Source organism: Aptenodytes patagonicus, chromosome 20 (assembly GCF_965638725.1).
Source record: "Aptenodytes patagonicus chromosome 20, bAptPat1.pri.cur, whole genome shotgun sequence".
Lineage (NCBI taxonomy): Eukaryota > Metazoa > Chordata > Aves > Sphenisciformes > Spheniscidae > Aptenodytes > Aptenodytes patagonicus.
Window position 1 is genome coordinate 1,847,331 of NC_134968.1, and position 18,889 is coordinate 1,866,219.

The window sequence follows — 18,889 nt, forward strand, 5'->3', positions numbered from 1 at the left end:
CCGGAGCATGCGCGCTGCTGCGGGCCACAGGGCAGGTGATAGGGTGCTGCTCCCCGCCCTGAGCTGCGGCTCGTACCTCAGGCAGCCCCTGGTGTGGTTGGGCTTGCCTCCATCTGCCCTGGCGCTTACCTCTTCTCACAGCACGCTTCACTTCTCCCGCAGAGACCTCCGAGATACTGTTGTGCTACTCCTAATGTTTTCAGGGGAGGAAGGAGGGGGGTGAAGGGAGAAAAGCCTCAGATTTTTGTAGCGCAAACAGGTAATGATGGACAAGAGCACCAGGGTCTTGCAGTGGTTTGTAAAGTGGTGGCGTTTTTAAGCAGCTCTTTGGCCCAACCAACGTGAATCTGCAAAATGTCCTGGCCTAAAAATTTCTGTTTCTCAGCCGTTCCTGCCGGATGATCGGGAGCTGCGCGCTGGCAGCAGCTGGGGAGGGGAAACTTGGGAAAGGACTTGCACGGACTGAGGGCAGCTCTCTCCTCTACAGGCCCTTCCGCGGAGCAGGCGAGCGGTCGTGGCTTCTTCCCAGCAGACCTGGAACCCCCGGAAGGGTACAACGGGCGCTCTGGCCGTCAGCGCAGCGCTCCAAGCCGGCGGCTGAAGTCGATCCCTTTCTTCCCGAGCGGTGACCACCTTTCCGGTCCACCGGTGACGAAGGAGCTGTTCCTCGGACCTGGGGAGAGATGCAGAGACCTGCTTACGAGTAAGAAACCACCGCTGAAATAAAGGTGTTCTCCCTCGATCTATTTTAACAGCTCGTGCTGGCTTTTTGACTTGTGAAGCCTTTTTCTGAGGCGGGGCACGGCACGACAGCTGGACAAAACGCTCTGGGTGTTTGTCTTCCCTTGTCCCCTGCCCCTGGGCAGCCAGTTGGGGAAGACAGAGAGGCTGCGGGCAGCGTGGTGGGGTGTTGTGGCAGGTAATTCCTCTGCGAGGCTGGCGTGCTCTCCGATGGCAGGGCGCGCCCCGAGACCAAAGAGAGGTGCAGCCGAGCGCCTTCGTCGGTGTTTGGAAGTCAGCGTTTCGAAGGGTTCTTTTTTTCTTCTGGACGATGGGACGTTTTTGAGAGAGAGAACTGGGAATTCATTAGCTCGGCCCCCAGGAGCCTGTGTGGGGCTCTCGCAAGTGTGGCGAGAGTCCTGGGGAGGGGTTAAGGTAAACTGAGGGGCGATGGGAGGGGTTAAGGTAAACTGAGGGGCGATGGGAGGGGTTAAGGTAAACTGAGGGGCGATGGGAGGTCTGTTGTGTGTGGGAGGCAGCGCTGCAGGTGCAGTGAGTGCAGGCAGTGGAATGCAGCAGAGCCGCCTCCTCGCTCCCACAAGGAGCCGTCCCTGGCACCCATGCACAGGCGGGGGTATAGCTCAGGGGCAGAGCATTTGACTGCAGATCAAGAGGTCCCCGGTTCAAATCCGGGTGCCCCCTCCCTTTTCCTCCTTTTTATCCAGAAAACCTTGGTTTGGGGCTCTTTATTTCAACGCCTTTCCCACAAACTGCCTGCAGGCTGCGTCCCCGGGTTGATCAGGTGCTGGGCAGAGGCGGAGGAGCAGATTCCCACGAGAGAAGAGGACTGTCAGCGGGGTGTTTGTGCGGAGAGAGACGAGCGTTTCAGGAGAAGCTGCTTTTTGTCCCGGGATTCATTTGCGGAGCTTTGCTGTGCTGGAGATGAACAGGGAGATTCCCGCTGGGCAGGGGCAGGGCAGGTGCCGTGGGGGTATAGCTCAGTGGCAGAGCATTTGACTGCAGATCAAGAGGTCCCCGGTTCAAATCCGGGTGCCCCCTCCCAGCCCACCTTTTCTTGGGATTTCGGGGGCGTTTGTTTGCTGGAGGGCTAACTGGTAGGATCAGCTCGGCTTCCCCTCCCAAGAATTCTTTTTCACGTTACGGTCGGAGCTAGAAAGCGTGGGGAGAATGCCCAAGACTCTCGGGCAGTTGCCGTGTCAAGTTCCAGTCTCCTCGGAGAACAGACTGCAGCTAGGAGAGGAAAGAGAGGGAGCGATGGAGAGCAGCTGGGCCAAGGTCGCCTGGTAAATGACGAGCGGAGACGGCCTCCGTCTCCCGTGTTGGAGCGCGGCGACTCACTGTCCTTGCTGCTGTCGCACTTTGGTCTTGCAACTTCTGCAGCAGGATTTCATTCCCATGGAGCAGAGGGGTCAAAGATTGGGCAAGAACACACTTTAAAATGTCGTTTTGTTGGTGAGTTGCCAGGTGTGCGCGCAGGGGGTATAGCTCAGTGGCAGAGCATTTGACTGCAGATCAAGAGGTCCCTGGTTCAACTCCAGGTGCCCCCTCCTTTCTTCTCCCTCAACCTTCCTTTTGCCAAAATTTGGCACAGAAAGAGGATGGAGAGGTCTCCTTGGGTCTTGTGAGCTTGTGCTGTGCAGTGAGGGCTGCTTTCTGAGCTCCGTTATTCGAGGTACCGAGGCCCCGAGTATCGGGGGAACTGCAGGGGTTGTGCACCGTGTGAGTAACTGCTCCCTGTCTGGGTGTACTTGTCTCTGCTCTTGATTCTCTGCAGTAATCGTATCTATCATAATTCATTCTACTTAACTCCCGGTACAGCCCTCGGCAGGCACGTTAAGGTGCACGGGGGGCTGTCAAGTAAAGGAATCTAACCGGCAGACATGGAAGCTTGGCTCTCTGTAGGAACGCTTTTAAAACCTCCTTGTGAGGGTGCTGTGCCTGGGGGGTATAGCTCAGTGGCAGAGCATTTGACTGCAGATCAAGAGGTCCCTGGTTCAACTCCAGGTGCCCCCTCCTTTCTTCTCCCTCAACCTTCCTTTTGCCAAATTTGGCACAGAAAGAGGATGGAGAGGTCTCCTTGGGTCTTGTGAGCTTGTGCTGTGCAGTGAGGGCTGCTTTCTGAGCTCTGTTATTCGAGGTACCGAGGCCCCGAGTATCGGGGGAACTGCAGGGGTTGTGCACCGTGTGAGTAACTGCTCCCTGTCTGGGTGTATTTCTCCGAGTTCTTAACTCTCTGCAGTAATTGTATTTATCATAATACATTCTATTTAACTCCCGGTACAGCCCTCGGCAGGCACGTTAAGGTGCACGGGGGGCTGTCAAGTAAAGGAATCTAACCGGCGGACATGGAAGCTTGTCTCTCTGTAGGAACGCTTTTAAAACCTCCTTGTGAGGGTGCTGTGCCCGGGGGGTATAGCTCAGTGGCAGAGCATTTGACTGCAGATCAAGAGGTCCCTGGTTCAACTCCAGGTGCCCCCTTTGGGTTGCGCTTTTTCCAGGGAAGAGGAGGAGCATTCCTCACTTTTAGGTCCGCTGTGCTTGTGCTGTGCACAGAAGGCAGGTCTCTGAACTTGAGTATTCAAGATACTAAACGCTTCTGTGAAAATCAATACCCGTGTCGGTGACGAAGCAGAGGCATAATGGTCGTTGCCTGGCCATGGCAGTAGTTGTTCTGACCCGTGAGGAAGCTGCTGGGGATCCAGTTGGCGTGCGTAATTAGACCCTGTCTGGGTGTCTTTGTCTCCAGATTGTCTGCAGGAACTTTCTGTGCGCAATTTTCCTTGTACATGAGCACGCAACAGAGGGTGCTGTCATAGAGCACGATCTAGCCAGCGCACGTAAAAACTGAGCTACGTATCAAGATTTTTATTGCTCCTTGTACGAGTGCAAACCCAGGGGGTATAGCTCAGTGGCAGAGCATTTGACTGCAGATCAAGAGGTCCCTGGTTCAACTCCAGGTGCCCCCTCCTTTCTTCTCCCTCAACCTTCCTTTTGCCAAAATTTGGCACAGAAAGAGGATGGAGAGGTCTCCTTGGGTCTTGTGAGCTTGTGCTGTGCAGTGAGGGCTGCTTTCTGAGCTCCGTTATTCGAGGTACCGAGGCCCCGAGTATCGGGGGAACTGCAGGGGTTGTGCACCGTGTGAGTAACTGCTCCCTGCCTGCGTGTACTTGTCTCTGCTCTTGATTCTCTGCAGTAGTTCTCTGACAGCCTCCGGCAGGCACGTTAAGGTGCGCAGGGGGCTGTCAAGTAAGAGAGTCTGACCAGCGGGCATAGGAACTTGGCTCTCTGTAGAAACGTTTTTAAAATCTCCTTGTGACAGGGGTGAACCCAGGGGGTATAGCTCAGTGGCAGAGCATTTGACTGCAGATCAAGAGGTCCCTGGTTCAACTCCAGGTGCCCCCTCCTTAGCTGCTTTTTCACCCTTTCTTCTTCCAGAATCTCCACGCAGACAGACTACGGAGGGACTCTCTTACCCCTCCGAGGTCTTGGAAATCACGTGGAGATCTTTTGCCAAGCACGAAACCGGGCTTTGACATTTCCTGCAGTACACACAAACGAGCCGGCTCACCGGAGCTGCTACTGGTCTAGTTTTTCCTGTTTGAGTAATTGCCATTAATTTAAGGTGTATGACGTCGCTCGGGAAGAGGGGATCGCTGCCGGCGTGTTTTCTGAAGGGGGCCGGGGCTGTGACGTTCAAAGCAGCCTGCGGTCGGGGTGCTGAGGTGACGGGTATCGCTGCCCGGGGCTCGAACTCTGCGCCCCCGCACCCGCAGTCGGACGCCCTACCCCTGAGCTGCGCCCGCGGGGCGGGGCGGCCGTTTGGCGGGAAGCGATGGCTCGGGGGCAACGCGCCGGCTTGCGGACCGCCGGGTCACCGGTTCTAACCCCCGCCCCGGGCCGCCGCCGGAGCCAGCCGAGCCCGGCAGAGCTGCCGCTCGGCGACACCCGAGCTGCAGTTACACCCCCCGGGGGCACCGGCCGCTCACGTGCGAAACGAACGAAACCAACGCCCGGGCCCGGGCCCCGCCGCACCGGGCCCTCTCCTGACGGGACCGGCGGCGCTGCCCGCGCCGCCCCCGCAGGGACAGGGCAGCCCCGCGCCGCTCACGCTGCTCCTCCGCCTGCGCCGCTCACGCGGGCGCTTTCGGTCTTTCCCTCTTCCCTACCGAGCGGCAGCCGGAGGCGCCGCGGGGCCGCCCGCGCCCTGCCCTCCTCCGCCGCCCGCCATCTTGCCGGCTCTCCTCAGCGCCCGCGGCGGAAGTGACGGCTCTGAGCCGCGCCGCGCGGCACCGGCGGCGACGCGGCGCGTCTTGATGAGGCGCGCCCAGGCCCGGTAGCTGCGGGGGGAAGCGCGCGCTCGCTCGCCCGACCGCCGCCATGGGGGGCGGCGACCTGGTGAGGAGGGGACCGGGGCCGGGGCCGGGGCCGGGGCCGGGGGGATCCGAGAGGGGCCGAGAGTCTCCGCCGGGGCTGCGGGTGCCGGCCTGGGCTCGGGCTCGCTGGCAGGCGGGCAACGGGCGCGGGGGTTCGCCGGGGCCCGCGGCCTTTCGCCGCCCCCGGCAGCGGGGCCGCCGGTCCGAGCGGGTCTCGTTGGGGTGGGAAGGAGCGCGTCCCGTTCTCCGGGCCGCGGGCTAGCGCGGCTCTGAGCGGGCCCTTCCCCGTGGCCGCCGGCGAGGGCAGGCCGGTGGGGACCCGCGGGCGGGGCTCGGCGGCCCTTTGTTAACGGTGCCGGTCCGGTCTCCGCCCTCCCGCAGAACCTGAAGAGGAGCTGGCACCCCCAGGCCCTGCGCAATGCGGAGAAGGTGCGGAAAGCCGAGCGCAAGAAGATGGAGGAGCGAGCGCGTGAGGAGACGCGGCGATGCGCTGAGGACACGGGCGCCCTCCGGTGAGGGGGTGCGGGGGCTCCCGGCGCCCCCGAGGCGGGCGGTTATCTTCCCGACGGTGTTGCTTTATTCTGTCCGGAGGAGGCTGTGCGTAGGGAAGCTTTCTTTAAACTTGCTTGGGGCTTTGTTTGTAACTGTCGCGGCTCTAATAACGGACCGTGGACTGTCATTAGCCGGGCAGTCGCACGATCCCGCTGATGCAGAAGAGGCTTCTAATTGAATTCTTCCTCTCTCTCATTAAGGTAAAGATCGGCTGCGTTCTTCTGTAGCTGTGACGCGTAACCTCATGTTTAAAAACCAAACCAACCAGTTCTCTTGCCAGGCAGGGGTTGAGCTGAACGTCTCTGATGCTGAAATGTTTCCATTTATGTGGAAATGCGTCTTTGATGTCTCTCACCTTCATCGGCTGGTGCCTCCGACTCCGTAACACGTTAGAAGTCTGTGACAGAAAATAAAACGCTCTTGTTTGCGATAGGAAAAGAGAAGCTGGAGCGGATGCACCAGGGATTATAAAGTGTCGCTGTCCTGCAAGATGTAACGATTCCTGTCTCCACATCTTCTTCGCTGCCTCCTTTCCTGCTGCTGGAGATGCCTGTAGGGAAGCAGGATCTGGGCACTCGAGTAATGGAGAACCAGCTTTCAGGCTTGTTTCTCTGTACAGCCCCGTTTCTAATCGCTTGAGAATGCAAGAGTTTGCAACGGGCACAGAAATGTGCCTCTCCTCCGAAACACGCCCTAGTCCTCCAGCTCCCGCACGGTTTCTCCTGGCCCCGTCGCTGAAGCCTGTTTCAGTCCTGGATTTTTTTTGTTCTTCCTCTCTTGCAGCAGTGCGGTCGCACACGCAGGGAGGGCTGGATAGTGGATTCACTCCACAGCCGTGAGGCGGGACAGAGGTACCTGAACAGGGCTTTGGGAGGTGCAGGTACGTGTCCTTCTCACAGCTCGTCAGATGGGGCTGTCTGGAGTCAAATGCTTTGCTTGAGAAACGGTCGCATAAAAATGAACCCGGATGGTTTTAAGCAGCTCTTTGGCCCAACCAACGTGAATCTGCCAAATGTCCTGGCCTAAAAATTTCTGTTTCTCAGCCGTTCCTGCCGGATGATCGGGAGCTGCGCGCTGGCAGCAGCTGGGGAGGGGAAACTTGGGAAAGGACTTGCACGGACTGAGGGCAGCTCTCTCCTCTACAGGCCCTTCCGCGGAGCAGGCGAGCGGTCGTGGCTTCTTCCCAGCAGACCTGGAACCCCCGGAAGGGTACAACGGGCGCTCTGGCCGTCAGCGCAGCGCTCCAAGCCGGCGGCTGAAGTCGATCCCTTTCTTCCTGAGCGGTGACCACCTTTCCGGTCCACCGGTGACGAAGGAGCTGTTCCTTGGACCTGGGGAGAGATGCAGAGACCTGCTTACGAGTAAGAAACCACCGCTGAAATAAAGGTGTTCTCCCTCGATCTATTTTAACAGCTCGTGCTGGCTTTTTGACTTGTGAAGCCTTTTTCTGAGGCGGGGCACGGCACGACAGCTGGACGAAACGCTCTGGGTGTTTGTCTTCCCTTGTCCCCTGCCCCTGGGCAGCCAGTTGGGGAAGACAGAGAGGCTGCGGGCAGCGTGGTGGGGTGTTGTGGCAGGTAATTCCTCTGCGAGGCTGGCGTGCTCTCCGATGGCAGGGCGCGCCCCGAGACCAAAGAGAGGTGCAGCCGAGCGCCTTCGTCGGTGTTTGGAAGTCAGCGTTTCGAAGGGTTCTTTTTTTCTTCTGGACGATGGGACGTTTTTGAGAGAGAGAACTGGGAATTCATTAGCTCGGCCCCCAGGAGCCTGTGTGGGGCTCTCGCAAGTGTGGCGAGAGTCCTGGGGAGGGGTTAAGGTAAACTGAGGGGTTAAGGTAAACTGAGGGGTTAAGGTAAACTGAGGGGCGATGGGAGGGGTTAAGGTAAACTGAGGGGTGATGGGAGGTCTGTTGTGTGTGGGAGGCAGTGCTGCAGGTGCAGTGAGTGCAGGCAGTGGAATGCAGCAGAGCCGCCTCCTCACTCCCACAAGGAGCCGTCCCTGGCACCCGTGCACAGGCGGGGGTATAGCTCAGGGGCAGAGCATTTGACTGCAGATCAAGAGGTCCCCGGTTCAAATCCGGGTGCCCCCTCCCTTTTCCTCCTTTTTATCCAGAAAACCTTGGTTTAGGGCTCTTTATTTCAACGCCTTTCCCACAAACTGCCTGCAGGCTGCGTCCCCGGGTTGATCGGGTGCTGGGCAGAGGTGGAGGAGCAGATTCCCACGAGAGAAGAGGACTGTCAGCGGGGTGTTTGTGCGGAGAGAGACGAGCGTTTCAGGAGAAGCTGCTTTTTGTCCCGGGATTCGTTTGCGGAGCTTTGCTGTGCTGGAGATGAACAGGGAGATTCCCGCTGGGCAGGGGCAGGGCAGGTGCCGTGGGGGTATAGCTCAGTGGCAGAGCATTTGACTGCAGATCAAGAGGTCCCCGGTTCAAATCCGGGTGCCCCCTCCCAGCCCACCTTTTCTTGGGATTTCGGGGGCGTTTGTTTGCTGGAGGGCTAACTGGTAGGATCAGCTCGGCTTCCCCTCCCAAGAATTCTTTTTCACGTTACGGTCGGAGCTAGAAAGCGTGGGGAGAATGCCCAAGACTCTCGGGCAGTTGCCGTGTCAAGTTCCAGTCTCCTCGGAGAACAGACTGCAGCTAGGAGAGGAAAGAGAGGGAGCGATGGAGAGCAGCTGGGCCAAGGTCGCCTGGTAAATGACGAGCGGAGACGGCCTCCGTCTCCCGTGTTGGAGCGCGGCGACTCACTGTCCTTGCTACTGTCGCACTTTGGTCTTGCAACTTCTGCAGCAGGATTTGATTCCCATGGAGCAGAGGGGTCGAAGATTGGGCAAGAACACACTTTAAAATGTCGTTTTGTTGGTGAGTTGCCAGGTGTGCGCGCAGGGGGTATAGCTCAGTGGCAGAGCATTTGACTGCAGATCAAGAGGTCCCTGGTTCAACTCCAGGTGCCCCCTCCTTTCTTCTCCCTCAACCTTCCTTTTGCCAAAATTTGGCACAGAAAGAGGATGGAGAGGTCTCCTTGGGTCTTGTGAGCTTGTGCTGTGCAGTGAGGGCTGCTTTCTGAGCTCCGTTATTCGAGGTACCGAGGCCCCGAGTATCGGGGAACTGCAGGGGTTGTGCACCGTGTGAGTAACTGCTCCCTGTCTGGGTGTACTTGTCTCTGCTCTTGATTCTCTGCAGTAATCGTATCTATCATAATTCATTCTACTTAACTCCCGGTACAGCCCTCGGCAGGCACGTTAAGGTGCACGGGGGGCTGTCAAGTAAAGGAATCTAACCGGCAGACATGGAAGCTTGGCTCTCTGTAGGAACGCTTTTAAAACCTCCTTGTGAGGGTGCTGTGCCCGGGGGGTATAGCTCAGTGGCAGAGCATTTGACTGCAGATCAAGAGGTCCCTGGTTCAACTCCAGGTGCCCCCTTTGGGTTGCGCTTTTTCCAGGGAAGAGGAGGAGCATTCCTCACTTTTAGGTCCGCTGTGCTTGTGCTGTGCACAGAAGGCAGGTCTCTGAACTTGAGTATTCAAGATACTAAACGCTTCTGTGAAAATCAATACCCGTGTCGGTGACGAAGCAGAGGCATAATGGTCGTTGCCTGGCCATGGCAGTAGTTGTTCTGACCCGTGAGGAAGCTGCTGGGGATCCAGTTGGCGTGCGTAATTAGACCCTGTCTGGGTGTCTTTGTCTCCAGATTGTCTGCAGGAACTTTCTGTGCGCAATTTTCCTTGTACATGAGCACGCAACAGAGGGTGCTGTCATAGAGCACGATCTAGCCAGCGCACGTAAAAACTGAGCTACGTATCAAGATTTTTATTGCTCCTTGTACGAGTGCAAACCCAGGGGGTATAGCTCAGTGGCAGAGCATTTGACTGCAGATCAAGAGGTCCCTGGTTCAACTCCAGGTGCCCCCTCCTTTCTTCTCCCTCAACCTTCCTTTTGCCAAAATTTGGCACAGAAAGAGGATGGAGAGGTCTCCTTGGGTCTTGTGAGCTTGTGCTGTGCAGTGAGGGCTGCTTTCTGAGCTCTGTTATTCGAGGTACCGAGGCCCCGAGTATCGGGGGAACTGCAGGGGTTGTGCACCGTGTGAGTAACTGCTCCCTGCCTGCGTGTACTTGTCTCTGCTCTTGATTCTCTGCAGTAGTTCTCTGACAGCCTCCGGCAGGCACGTTAAGGTGCGCAGGGGGCTGTCAGGTAAGAGAGTCTGACCAGCGGGCATAGGAACTTGGCTCTCTGTAGAAACGTTTTTAAAATCTCCTTGTGACAGGGGTGAACCCGGGGGGTATAGCTCAGTGGCAGAGCATTTGACTGCAGATCAAGAGGTCCCTGGTTCAACTCCAGGTGCCCCCTCCTTAGCTGCTTTTTCACCCTTTCTTCTTCCAGAATCTCCACGCAGACAGACTACGGAGGGACTCTCTTACCCCTCCGAGGTCTTGGAAATCACGTGGAGATCTTTTGCCAAGCACGAAACCGGGCTTTGACATTTCCTGCAGTACACGCAAACGAGCCGGCTCACCGGAGCTGCTACTGGTCTAGTTTTTCCTGTTTGAGTAATTGCCATTAATTTAAGGTGTATGACGTCGCTCGGGAAGAGGGGATCGCTGCCGGCGTGTTTTCTGAAGGGGGCCGGGGCTGTGACATACAAAGCAGCCTGCGGTCGGGGTGCTGAGGTGACGGGTATCGCTGCCCGGGGCTCGAACTCTGCGCCCCTGCACCCGCAGTCGGACGCCCTACCCCTGAGCTGCGCCCGCGGGGCGGGGCGGCCGTTTGGCGGGAAGCGATGGCTCGGGGGCAACGCGCCGGCTTGCGGACCGCCGGGTCACCGGTTCTAACCCCCGCCCCGGGCCGCCGCCGGAGCCAGCCGAGCCCGGCAGAGCTGCCGCTCGGCGACACCCGAGCTGCAGTTACACCCCCCGGGGGCACCGGCCGCTCACGTGCGAAACGAACGAAACCAACGCCCGGGCCCGGGCCCCGCCGCACCGGGCCCTCTCCTGACGGGACCGGCGGCGCTGCCCGCGCCGCCCCCGCAGGGACAGGGCAGCTCCGCGCCGCTCACGCTGCTCCTCCGCCTGCGCCGCTCACGCGGGCGCTTTCGGTCTTTCCCTCTTCCCTACCGAGCGGCAGCCGGAGGCGCCGCGGGGCCGCCCGCGCCCTGCCCTCCTCCGCCGCCCGCCATCTTGCCGGCTCCCCTCAGCGCCCGCGGCGGAAGTGACGGCTCTGAGCCGCGCCGCGCGGCACCGGCGGCGACGCGGCGCGTCTTGATGAGGCGCGCCCAGGCCCGGTAGCTGCGGGGGGAAGCGCGCGCTCGCTCGCCCGACCGCCGCCATGGGGGGCGGCGACCTGGTGAGGAGGGGACCGGGGCCGGGGCCGGGGCCGGGGCCGGGGGGATCCGAGAGGGGCCGAGAGTCTCCGCCGGGGCTGCGGGTGCCGGCCTGGGCTCGGGCTCGCTGGCAGGCGGGCAACGGGCGCGGGGGTTGGCCGGGGCCCGCGGCCTTTCGCCGCCCCCGGCAGCGGGGCCGCCGGTCCGAGCGGGTCTCGTTGGGGTGGGAAGGAGCGCGTCCCGTTCTCCGGGCCGCGGGCTAGCGCGGCTCTGAGCGGGCCCTTCCCCGTGGCCGCCGGCGAGGGCAGGCCGGTGGGGACCCGCGGGCGGGGCTCGGCGGCCCTTTGTTAACGGTGCCGGTCCGGTCTCCGCCCTCCCGCAGAACCTGAAGAAGAGCTGGCACCCCCAGACCCTGCGCAATGTGGAGAAGGTGTGGAAAGCCGAACAGAAGCATGAGGCCGAGCGGAAGAAGATCGAGGAGCTGCAGCGGGAGCTGCAGGAGGAGCGAGCGCGTGAGGAGATGCAGCGATACGCTGAGGACATGGGTACCGTCAGGTGAGGTGGTGCCCTCCAGACCGGTGGTTACCAGCCCTTGCAATCCTCTGGAGGCGAGCGCTGTCTGGTGCGGTGGTACGGGTGCTCTCGGTGCCCCTGAGAGAGCCATGGGTTTAATGGTTCGGGTGATAAATGTTTAGATTCACCTTCGTAAGCCTGTGCCTTAAAATGTAACTTTAGAACTGTGAGGAGGATAAATAAGATGGTCTTGTTTGCAATAGGAAAAGAGAAGAGAAATTGGAGTGGATGTACCAGGGTCCTGGAGGCATGGTGAACAGAGAGGAATATCTTATGGGTCGCCCTGTGGACAAATACGTCTTTGAGAAGACAGAAGACAAGGATGCAGGCTGTTCCAATGAGACAGGACTTCTCCCAGGCTCCATTTTCGCCAAGACGGGTGCCAATTCTGTCCTAGATATGGCAAACAAAATCCGGGAGGATCCACTTTTCATGATAAGGTACCAGAGGTGGAGCTAAAAGCAGTAGCAGATGAGGCAAAGCATCAGTATTAGCAACTCCCTAAGAGCTGTCTTATTTGTCTTTGTAAAGACTGCTGTTGTGTCTGTTCCTCAAAGCTACGTCCTGCCTGTTTGTGAGCTCTAGGCTGTAGGTGGCAGTCCTGGCCGCGGAGAGGTCACCGGCCACTTACTTACATGACTAGTAGGGTTTTGGTTGTGTAGACAGACCAACATAATGTCAAATAACGTATTTGGGTCATTTTGCTGCCTTTGGATGATTTTGCTGACTTGATTTAGAATCTAAGATTTTTGTGATCTGAACGAGCTGATGATCGTCACGTAGATCATCTAGCTGTACGTTGGTAAATACATGTAAATGCAAAGATTCTTATTCCACATTGATCGTCTCTACCGGCTTAGCTCACCCTTTTACGTGTGTGTGGATGTATCTGGTCTGCTCTGAGAGTTCAGGCGTTTATTAGCGTTGTAGGCAGATCGATGGCAACACAGCAAATTTTTGTTTACCCTGCTAGTTGCACTCTTAAGTGGAGAAGAAAAGGGCAGACTCCTCCTTTGTTGGATCTATTTTGCTGAATGTACAAAACTTGCCTGTTTTCCTGCTTTATATGTTTTTAGAGCTTGCGCTTGATTGGTGTCTTTCATGAAAATGTCATGTTTTCAGTTGTTTGAAAATACAAACTTTTTTTTTTCCTGCTTTAGAAAGAGGGAGGAGGAAAAGAAGAGAGAAGTTCTGAATAATCCTGTTAAAATGAAGAAAATCAAAGAGTTGGTAGGTGTATCTCAGTACTCCTTTACAGACTCAAAGCACAGAATACACTGAACCAGGGAGAGGATCATAGGTCAGAATCAGCATCGTTTAGGATCAGGACCTGAGTTCCATTTCCTTACTCTTCACAGAAAACCAGAATAAATTCAGCTTTCTATAATCCTGATATAATAGGATAAGGTTCTGTATCAGTCTCTCAGCAGGAATTAATTTCTCTTCCTTTCAAGTTCAGTGTTACTTTACTCTTCTTGATCTTCTGGTGTGCTTTTTTTTTTTTTTTTTTAAATAAGTGATTAATTGTTGATTTAGTACTACAGAGTGATTGCAGACAGGATTTAACATGTGCTAATACCAAACTGACACTAGGGAAGACTCCATTAAGCTCTTTAGTTTTGAGAGAGGACCTTGTTAAATGGTTTAGGTTTTGTTCCAGGAGCCTTTCCACAGAGAACTCTGTTACTTTGCCTTGTGATACTGACTGCCCAAGCGTAGAGGCAGCGATTGTTACTAATGAAATGGTGTCTTGCTTTATAGCTGCAAAACAGTTTAGATAAAAAAGAGAAAAAGAAGAAGAAAGAGAAGAAGAAGAAGCACAAGAAACATCGACATCGCAGTTCTAGCAGTGAAAGTGACAGCAGTGATGAGGAGCGAGGCAAAAATAAGTATGTTTTGAGGTTTTGTAGTAAAAATACCGTGTTTCCTGGTTAATTTGTTTTTCATGTCTTTTTCTAATCCTCTCTGAGTTTTATCTTTCTAATTGATGCTCTTAATTTGCCTAAATGTTTCTTTATGTTACTTCATTGTTTTTACATCGTTAAATTATTTTAATGACATTTTAATGTTAAAAAAGTATTGTGTTCTTGAATTTCACCTGCTTCAAAAGTACTATTCTGTTTTCTTTTTAGGCCTCAGAAGAGGATGAACAGTTCCTCCTGGAAACCTGCTCCTTCCAAAGTCCCAGGATATGGCTTACAAGTAAGTTTGTGTGTTTCGCACAGCTCTTTCAGTAGCAAGTGCCCTGAGTTAGGGAAGAGCAAGAGTTTTGGCAGTGTGTTGCAAGACTGCTTCACCGGCTAGGAGAGGATTATGAGGGGGACATGATATAATAAAGTTCATGTTCAATTCGGAGCCATCTAAGCCTTGAAAGTAAAGTTGTTCAGATCCTGGTAGGACTTTTGTCTGCTCTGAATTCAAGTTAAGTTTTATTCAGTTTCTCTTCAGAGTCACACATCTGTTTAAATACTCTGCTTGAATGCCTCGGCAGTGTAGTTTGCTGAACATGATACAGAAATAATCTTTTTAGACGCAGGTGTTAATAAGAACCTAGGAAGTGGGATAAGTAAACGCAAACCACAGTGTACGCTCCTTCCTGCACTTAGCCTAGCCTGAGGTCTCCTCTGTGGCCTTCCATTGTTGTTGTGCTCTTACAAGAGGCTCTCCTGAAAGACGCTTTTGAATTCCAGGTTAGAGACTCTGACCAGAGCCACAGGTCTCGGAGCTCTCCAGCTGCCAGCCAGGAGAGGGCCCACAAGCACCGGGATCGCTCCAGGTCCAGGAGCCCATCCCGCTCTCCTCAGAGACGCTCTAGCAAGAAGAATTCAGAACAATCTGGATGCAGGGGGTCAAGATCTCCTTCTAGACACAGTAAACAGTGAGTGTGGCTAACCTGGATAACGTAAACCTAGGGGTGCTGGTGGGGGAGCTCTCTGGAATCAAAATCCCTCTTATGCAGTCTCCTTCTACCACTTTAGTGTTCTGGCCACATTATTGCTCGGTTCTGGGTGTAGAGGCAGGAGCTGTGCAAGAGTGCAGAAGCACTCAGGTGAGCTCCTGGAGGGGACATGCTGTCTGCAATTGCACTCTCCGTTTGGGACACCCTCTTTCTAGGTACGCTCTCTAGGTATCGCTTGTGACTGTACCTTTAATAGGTATTTATAACTGTTGAATTATCTTTGCTAAAGGTAAATAAAATCTGATAAAATCAGGTACCGGGTGTTTATTGTTTGCTGATGAAATAATTGAAACTGAGTAAAAATAGATGGAAATTTACAGTATATTAAGAGTCATTAGAATTTGTTTTCAAAGTGGACAGGTGACAGCCCTGCAGTTATGGGAGGCGTCTTGGTTTCAGAATGTGTACAAAAAATCCGGGGAAAGTTTAGAGGTGTGATAATGTATGCTCATCTGTCCTAATAAGGGTGTTTCTGGGTTACAGACATAGCAATCGGGAGGAGAAAGGGAGAGCTAGAAGCCCTTCCCCTAAAAAGAGCTATCGACGACAGCATACTGCGGGTTACACAAGGTAAGCAAGGTCTCGTCCCTGTGCTTTTGGATGGAAGTTGCCCTGGTGATTGTGAAGCAGCTGGGTGTAATCTGTGAACCAAATTTTATTTTGTTAACTAAAGTAGATTGGATCGAATGTCCGGAAAGTTGGACAGAGAGTCCTGAAGTGCTCGGTTTGGTGCTCTTGAGCTTGGCTGTTAGTTAAGACGTCGGACAGCTTCCCAAACCAATCCACATGGCTGCTGGTTCTCCATGTGTCTCGCATCACTGTGCAAGGCAGTAATGTGAAGTCAGTCTTTGTCCCATGGACTGTTAATTCGAAGCATTCTGTTTCACTGTCATCAGGAAAATATGACCTTGGCAGCATCATCTTACCAGTCAATTAAAAACAAGAAGGCTGAAAAGAGGGAGAAAACAGACTCTTGCTAGGGGCGTGGTAAAGCAGAATATTTAGACGTGTCCTTACAAGCTTTGCTGATTGGCTGCCAAAGAAAAAAAACATGTTGAACACCCCTAATTTGGGGGATTGTAAATCATCTTAAAGAATGGAAAGCAAGAGGGGGGTGGGGCCCAGCATGCCGTTGATGCTATTGTGGTGTTCTCTACACAAATAGGAAGATCTCTCCAGAGGAACTAGAGCGTAAACGCCAGGAGATGATGGAAAATGCCAAGTGGCGGGAAGAGGAGAGAGCAAACAACCTCAGGAAACACCGAAAGGAGGAGGAGCTGGAGCGAGAACTGGAGAAACTCGACTCCCGAGATGGGAAGTTCTTCAAGTGAGTGTCTTTCGTTATCTGCTTTTTCATTCAAGGGAAATATAGGCCACAGCTTCTGAGGAGCGCGTGATGGCCTCATCCTTTGAGGTGTTTCAGATTATGGTATAGGATCCATCTCTACTGTGTTTTACAGTAGAACTGGTGACATCTACTGTTCCCAAATTCTCTTCTTAACCCAAAAGGTAGCTATTTCTATGATGGCCTTGGTAGTCAGTCTCGGAAACCGGTAACCGGTTATTTTTTGCCATCCTGTGGAAATGCCTAGTAGTGTTTTACATGCAGATATTAAAAAGTTCTCTGGTTTTAGGAGCTTGCAACAGTTTTAGGCCTGCAAGTCCACTGGGAGCCTGTGTGCCAAGAGCTTGTGGGACTGAAACCTGTGCTCAACAAGAAATAAGACCGTCTCTAAACACAGGCGGTAACTCGCAGTCCCTTGCGCACGTGGCAGGCAAAGGAAACTGGAGTGGCACAAGGCCTTCCAGAAAGTGCAGTGGTGTGTAAGAAAGATCCTATGGCAGCGTGATGTATTTTGGAGTTGCTGCAGCATAGTATTCTCCAGGCTCTACAAATTAATCGGAGGAGAACGTATACTTAATTCCAGAAGCTGCCCAGAGCTGGGATCACATAAGGGTGGCTTAAAATTGCAATAGATTTTCTCCATGAGCAAAATCTCTTGTGGAGAGAGATTTTTGTGTGTTTCCCTGTGCAGAAGCAACTGGCTGAGCTAACAAACTTTGTGTTTATTGGCATGTTGTTTGAAGAGGGAGGTGGGCACGAGGAGATCATTCAGAAAAGCACAGCGGTGTGATCTGAAGTAGTAAAAGAGAGCGAGTGGTCACAAGGATCCCTTCTCTCTCCCGTAGCTAACGCAGTCATTTACAGCATGAGCTCTGGCATTCAGGCTCCCGGAGGACCGCTGCCCTCAGTTCAGGAACGCATTGCTTTTCCCTCGTTTGCTTCGCAGAAAGCAACCGAGTCCCCTGTGACGGATGCATTTGTAATTAACGGTTAGTTATATTTGGAAGACGGAGGAGATTTGAGAGCTACTGAAAATATATTTCTGAGCACTGACATTAAATAAGGCATTGAATCTGTTACAAGCCAAACTAAAAGCTGTTCAGTTCTTTCCGTGCAGATTTTAATAGGAAATAATCTGCTGTTTTCTATGTTAGATTACTTTAGGTAGATGACTTGGGGATGGTGAATCCTGCTAGAAATGGTGTAATGTTTGGAAAGAGATTCTAATATCTTTCTCTGGTTCAACTTCCTGCAGTCGCTTAAAACTAGAGAGCGCCTCTACTTCCACCCTGGAAGATCGGGTGAAACGCAATATCCACTCCCTTCAGAGGACTCCCGCTGCCTTGGAAAAAAACTTTATGCAGAGATGAAACTTGTTCTTCCTCTGCTCCTGTGCAGAAGTTAAACGGACACTCATTCCCGAAGGTGAGAGACCTCCAGCACAGACTCACTGCTCTCTACAGGAACAGTTACCATCTCCCAAAGAGGCGCTGGGTTGCCGTGCTGCAGCCCGCGGCGTCTTCTGGACTGCTGGCGTCGTGAAGACATTTGTAATGAGTATGACCTTGCAAGCCAACCTTTGCTGGAGAACTCGTGAGCCTTTGTATTCTGTTTTTAACGTATTGCCAGATCTTTTTCCTTCTCTCCCCACCTTGACTGGTATCATTTTTGTATATCGTTATTACCAGATTATGCCAGGTGGTAACTGCTTTCTACATTGGGCAGATTGTCCGAGCTCTTTATATGACACAGCAAAAGCCCTATTTTTGTTAGTCCTTAAAAATCAGAGCGGAGCAAATTCGCAAGTTGAGGTAATGTCATGGAATTTGAGAAAGCCGCATGAGTAACGGACAAAATCCTGTTCAATACCTGTCGCCGCTTCAGGTGTGGGTTTGGAGCGCGATGGTAGGCGAGTCTGCAAAATATCCGTAGCCGCTGTTTAATTGCTCACAGATTTGAATGGTGTTTGACCCAAAGGGAGCTGCTTCGAAGGGAAAGGAGGTGAGCAGAGCATAGCTGATACAGCAGACATTTCTCTGGGATTTTGTAATGTAAGTAATGTGTATATGTACAGCAGCGTAGATCTCTTTTTTTTTTTTTTAAAAAAAAAAAAAAATGAAGGAACTTGACTGTCATTTTTAACTGTTCTTTGTGGCTTTTGGGGGTGGGAGGGGCAGGGGTAAACCTCGCTGTCAAAGGGAAGGTTCGGTGAGGGCCCGGGAGGCGGTGACTGGCTGTAGCAGCCCCTTTTCGGGTTTGTCCGAGCGCCGGACTCGCTCCAGCCCGCAGGGCCCGGCCCCGGGGCCGCCGGTCCCCGGGCCGCCTCCGGGAGGGGTCCCCGCGCGGCCCCGGCCCCTCTCCTCGCCCTTTAAACGGCGGCCCGTGTGACGTGTGTAGCCGCCCATTCATAATTCCAGGCGCCTTGCTGCTTATTGGCCCGTTCAGAACGGGGCGTGGCCGGGGCGGGTACGTCACGCCAACTGGGCGAGACCATCTCCTGGAAGAGGAGGGGGGGAAGGACGCTTTCTTTCCCCTCTCCCTTTTCCTCCGGCAGCCCTTTCCGTTGTTCCTTCTCTCAGCCCCAGCCGTGCTGCGGTTCGTCCCCTTCCTGCCGCAGGTTGAGTCCGGGAGAGCCAGCGGCCGGCGCCGCGCTCCCCCTCCTCGGCAACCGAGGCTCCCCCTCCTCGGCGACGATATGGTACCTCCCGCTCCCCACCTCCTCAGCCCTCCGCCATCTTGGCGCCTCCTCAGAGCGGGGCCGGAGCGGGTTCGGCCGGCCGCGGCGGCTCCTCCTCAGCGGTGGAGCGAACCACCGCGGGGGCGGGGTGGGGGGGGGGCAGGGGGAGGCGGGGACGGAACCACTGCGGCAGCGACGGGGGGGACGGCGAGGGGGAAGCTAACGGGCCGGGCCGGACCAACGGGCAGGGGCTGACGGGGGCGGGCGGTACCACTGGGGGAGGGGGGGGCGTGTGCCGGGCCGGGCGGAACCATGCGGAGGCGCTGGTAGTGGGGAGCCCGGGGGAGGGGGTTCGGTC

The 18,889-nt window shown here is 54.8% G+C and overlaps 2 protein-coding genes and 13 non-coding genes across 19 annotated transcripts; all 15 read left to right on the plus strand.

The window, feature by feature from the left end:
- The first annotated feature begins 1,350 nt into the window (after nucleotides 1-1,350).
- TRNAC-GCA (transfer RNA cysteine (anticodon GCA)) lies at nucleotides 1,351-1,422 on the plus strand. Its single transcript has one exon. It is a non-coding gene; the product is annotated as a tRNA-Cys (tRNA).
- A 285-nt stretch (nucleotides 1,423-1,707) lies between these two features.
- Nucleotides 1,708-1,779, plus strand: TRNAC-GCA (transfer RNA cysteine (anticodon GCA)). The gene has a single exon. It is a non-coding gene; the product is annotated as a tRNA-Cys (tRNA).
- Nucleotides 1,780-2,216: 437 nt separating this feature from the next.
- TRNAC-GCA (transfer RNA cysteine (anticodon GCA)) lies at nucleotides 2,217-2,288 on the plus strand. Its single transcript has one exon. It is a non-coding gene; the product is annotated as a tRNA-Cys (tRNA).
- A 394-nt stretch (nucleotides 2,289-2,682) lies between these two features.
- On the plus strand, nucleotides 2,683-2,754 carry TRNAC-GCA (transfer RNA cysteine (anticodon GCA)). Its single transcript has one exon. It is a non-coding gene; the product is annotated as a tRNA-Cys (tRNA).
- Nucleotides 2,755-3,147: 393 nt separating this feature from the next.
- TRNAC-GCA (transfer RNA cysteine (anticodon GCA)) lies at nucleotides 3,148-3,219 on the plus strand. The gene has a single exon. It is a non-coding gene; the product is annotated as a tRNA-Cys (tRNA).
- A 416-nt stretch (nucleotides 3,220-3,635) lies between these two features.
- On the plus strand, nucleotides 3,636-3,707 carry TRNAC-GCA (transfer RNA cysteine (anticodon GCA)). Its single transcript has one exon. It is a non-coding gene; the product is annotated as a tRNA-Cys (tRNA).
- A 364-nt stretch (nucleotides 3,708-4,071) lies between these two features.
- On the plus strand, nucleotides 4,072-4,143 carry TRNAC-GCA (transfer RNA cysteine (anticodon GCA)). The gene has a single exon. It is a non-coding gene; the product is annotated as a tRNA-Cys (tRNA).
- Nucleotides 4,144-5,059: 916 nt separating this feature from the next.
- LOC143169369 (pre-mRNA-splicing factor CWC25 homolog) lies at nucleotides 5,060-7,076 on the plus strand. 4 transcript variants are annotated; one of them, XR_012996883.1, is made up of 4 exons: nucleotides 5,060-5,136; nucleotides 5,496-5,626; nucleotides 5,867-6,546; nucleotides 6,812-7,076. XR_012996883.1 is itself a non-coding variant. In XM_076356702.1 (3 exons), exons 1-3 carry the CDS (start codon nucleotides 5,119-5,121, stop codon nucleotides 6,951-6,953), a joined length of 291 nt encoding a protein of 96 aa, XP_076212817.1. In that variant the 5' UTR covers nucleotides 5,060-5,118; the 3' UTR covers nucleotides 6,954-7,076. The 4 variants fall into 4 exon arrangements, 1 of the variants encoding a protein (XP_076212817.1); XR_012996884.1 differs by having other exon boundaries at nucleotides 6,450-6,546; XR_012996882.1 differs by having other exon boundaries at nucleotides 5,496-6,546.
- A 604-nt stretch (nucleotides 7,077-7,680) lies between these two features.
- TRNAC-GCA (transfer RNA cysteine (anticodon GCA)) lies at nucleotides 7,681-7,752 on the plus strand. Its single transcript has one exon. It is a non-coding gene; the product is annotated as a tRNA-Cys (tRNA).
- A 285-nt stretch (nucleotides 7,753-8,037) lies between these two features.
- TRNAC-GCA (transfer RNA cysteine (anticodon GCA)) lies at nucleotides 8,038-8,109 on the plus strand. Its single transcript has one exon. It is a non-coding gene; the product is annotated as a tRNA-Cys (tRNA).
- Nucleotides 8,110-8,546: 437 nt separating this feature from the next.
- On the plus strand, nucleotides 8,547-8,618 carry TRNAC-GCA (transfer RNA cysteine (anticodon GCA)). The gene has a single exon. It is a non-coding gene; the product is annotated as a tRNA-Cys (tRNA).
- Nucleotides 8,619-9,011: 393 nt separating this feature from the next.
- Nucleotides 9,012-9,083, plus strand: TRNAC-GCA (transfer RNA cysteine (anticodon GCA)). The gene has a single exon. It is a non-coding gene; the product is annotated as a tRNA-Cys (tRNA).
- A 416-nt stretch (nucleotides 9,084-9,499) lies between these two features.
- TRNAC-GCA (transfer RNA cysteine (anticodon GCA)) lies at nucleotides 9,500-9,571 on the plus strand. Its single transcript has one exon. It is a non-coding gene; the product is annotated as a tRNA-Cys (tRNA).
- A 364-nt stretch (nucleotides 9,572-9,935) lies between these two features.
- On the plus strand, nucleotides 9,936-10,007 carry TRNAC-GCA (transfer RNA cysteine (anticodon GCA)). Its single transcript has one exon. It is a non-coding gene; the product is annotated as a tRNA-Cys (tRNA).
- Nucleotides 10,008-10,923: 916 nt separating this feature from the next.
- CWC25 (CWC25 spliceosome associated protein) lies at nucleotides 10,924-17,955 on the plus strand. Of its 2 annotated transcripts, XM_076356700.1 has the most exons (10): nucleotides 10,924-11,000; nucleotides 11,360-11,532; nucleotides 11,754-11,990; nucleotides 12,711-12,780; nucleotides 13,312-13,439; nucleotides 13,683-13,752; nucleotides 14,241-14,428; nucleotides 14,993-15,079; nucleotides 15,675-15,836; nucleotides 17,110-17,955. In XM_076356700.1, the coding sequence occupies exons 1-10, from the start codon at nucleotides 10,983-10,985 to the stop codon at nucleotides 17,222-17,224; spliced, it is 1,248 nt and encodes a 415-aa protein (XP_076212815.1). In that variant the 5' UTR covers nucleotides 10,924-10,982; the 3' UTR covers nucleotides 17,225-17,955. The 2 variants fall into 2 exon arrangements, with proteins under 2 accessions (XP_076212815.1, XP_076212816.1); XM_076356701.1 differs by lacking the exons at nucleotides 14,993-15,079; nucleotides 15,675-15,836; nucleotides 17,110-17,955 and adding an exon at nucleotides 14,529-14,756.
- Nucleotides 17,956-18,889: the final 934 nt, after the last annotated feature.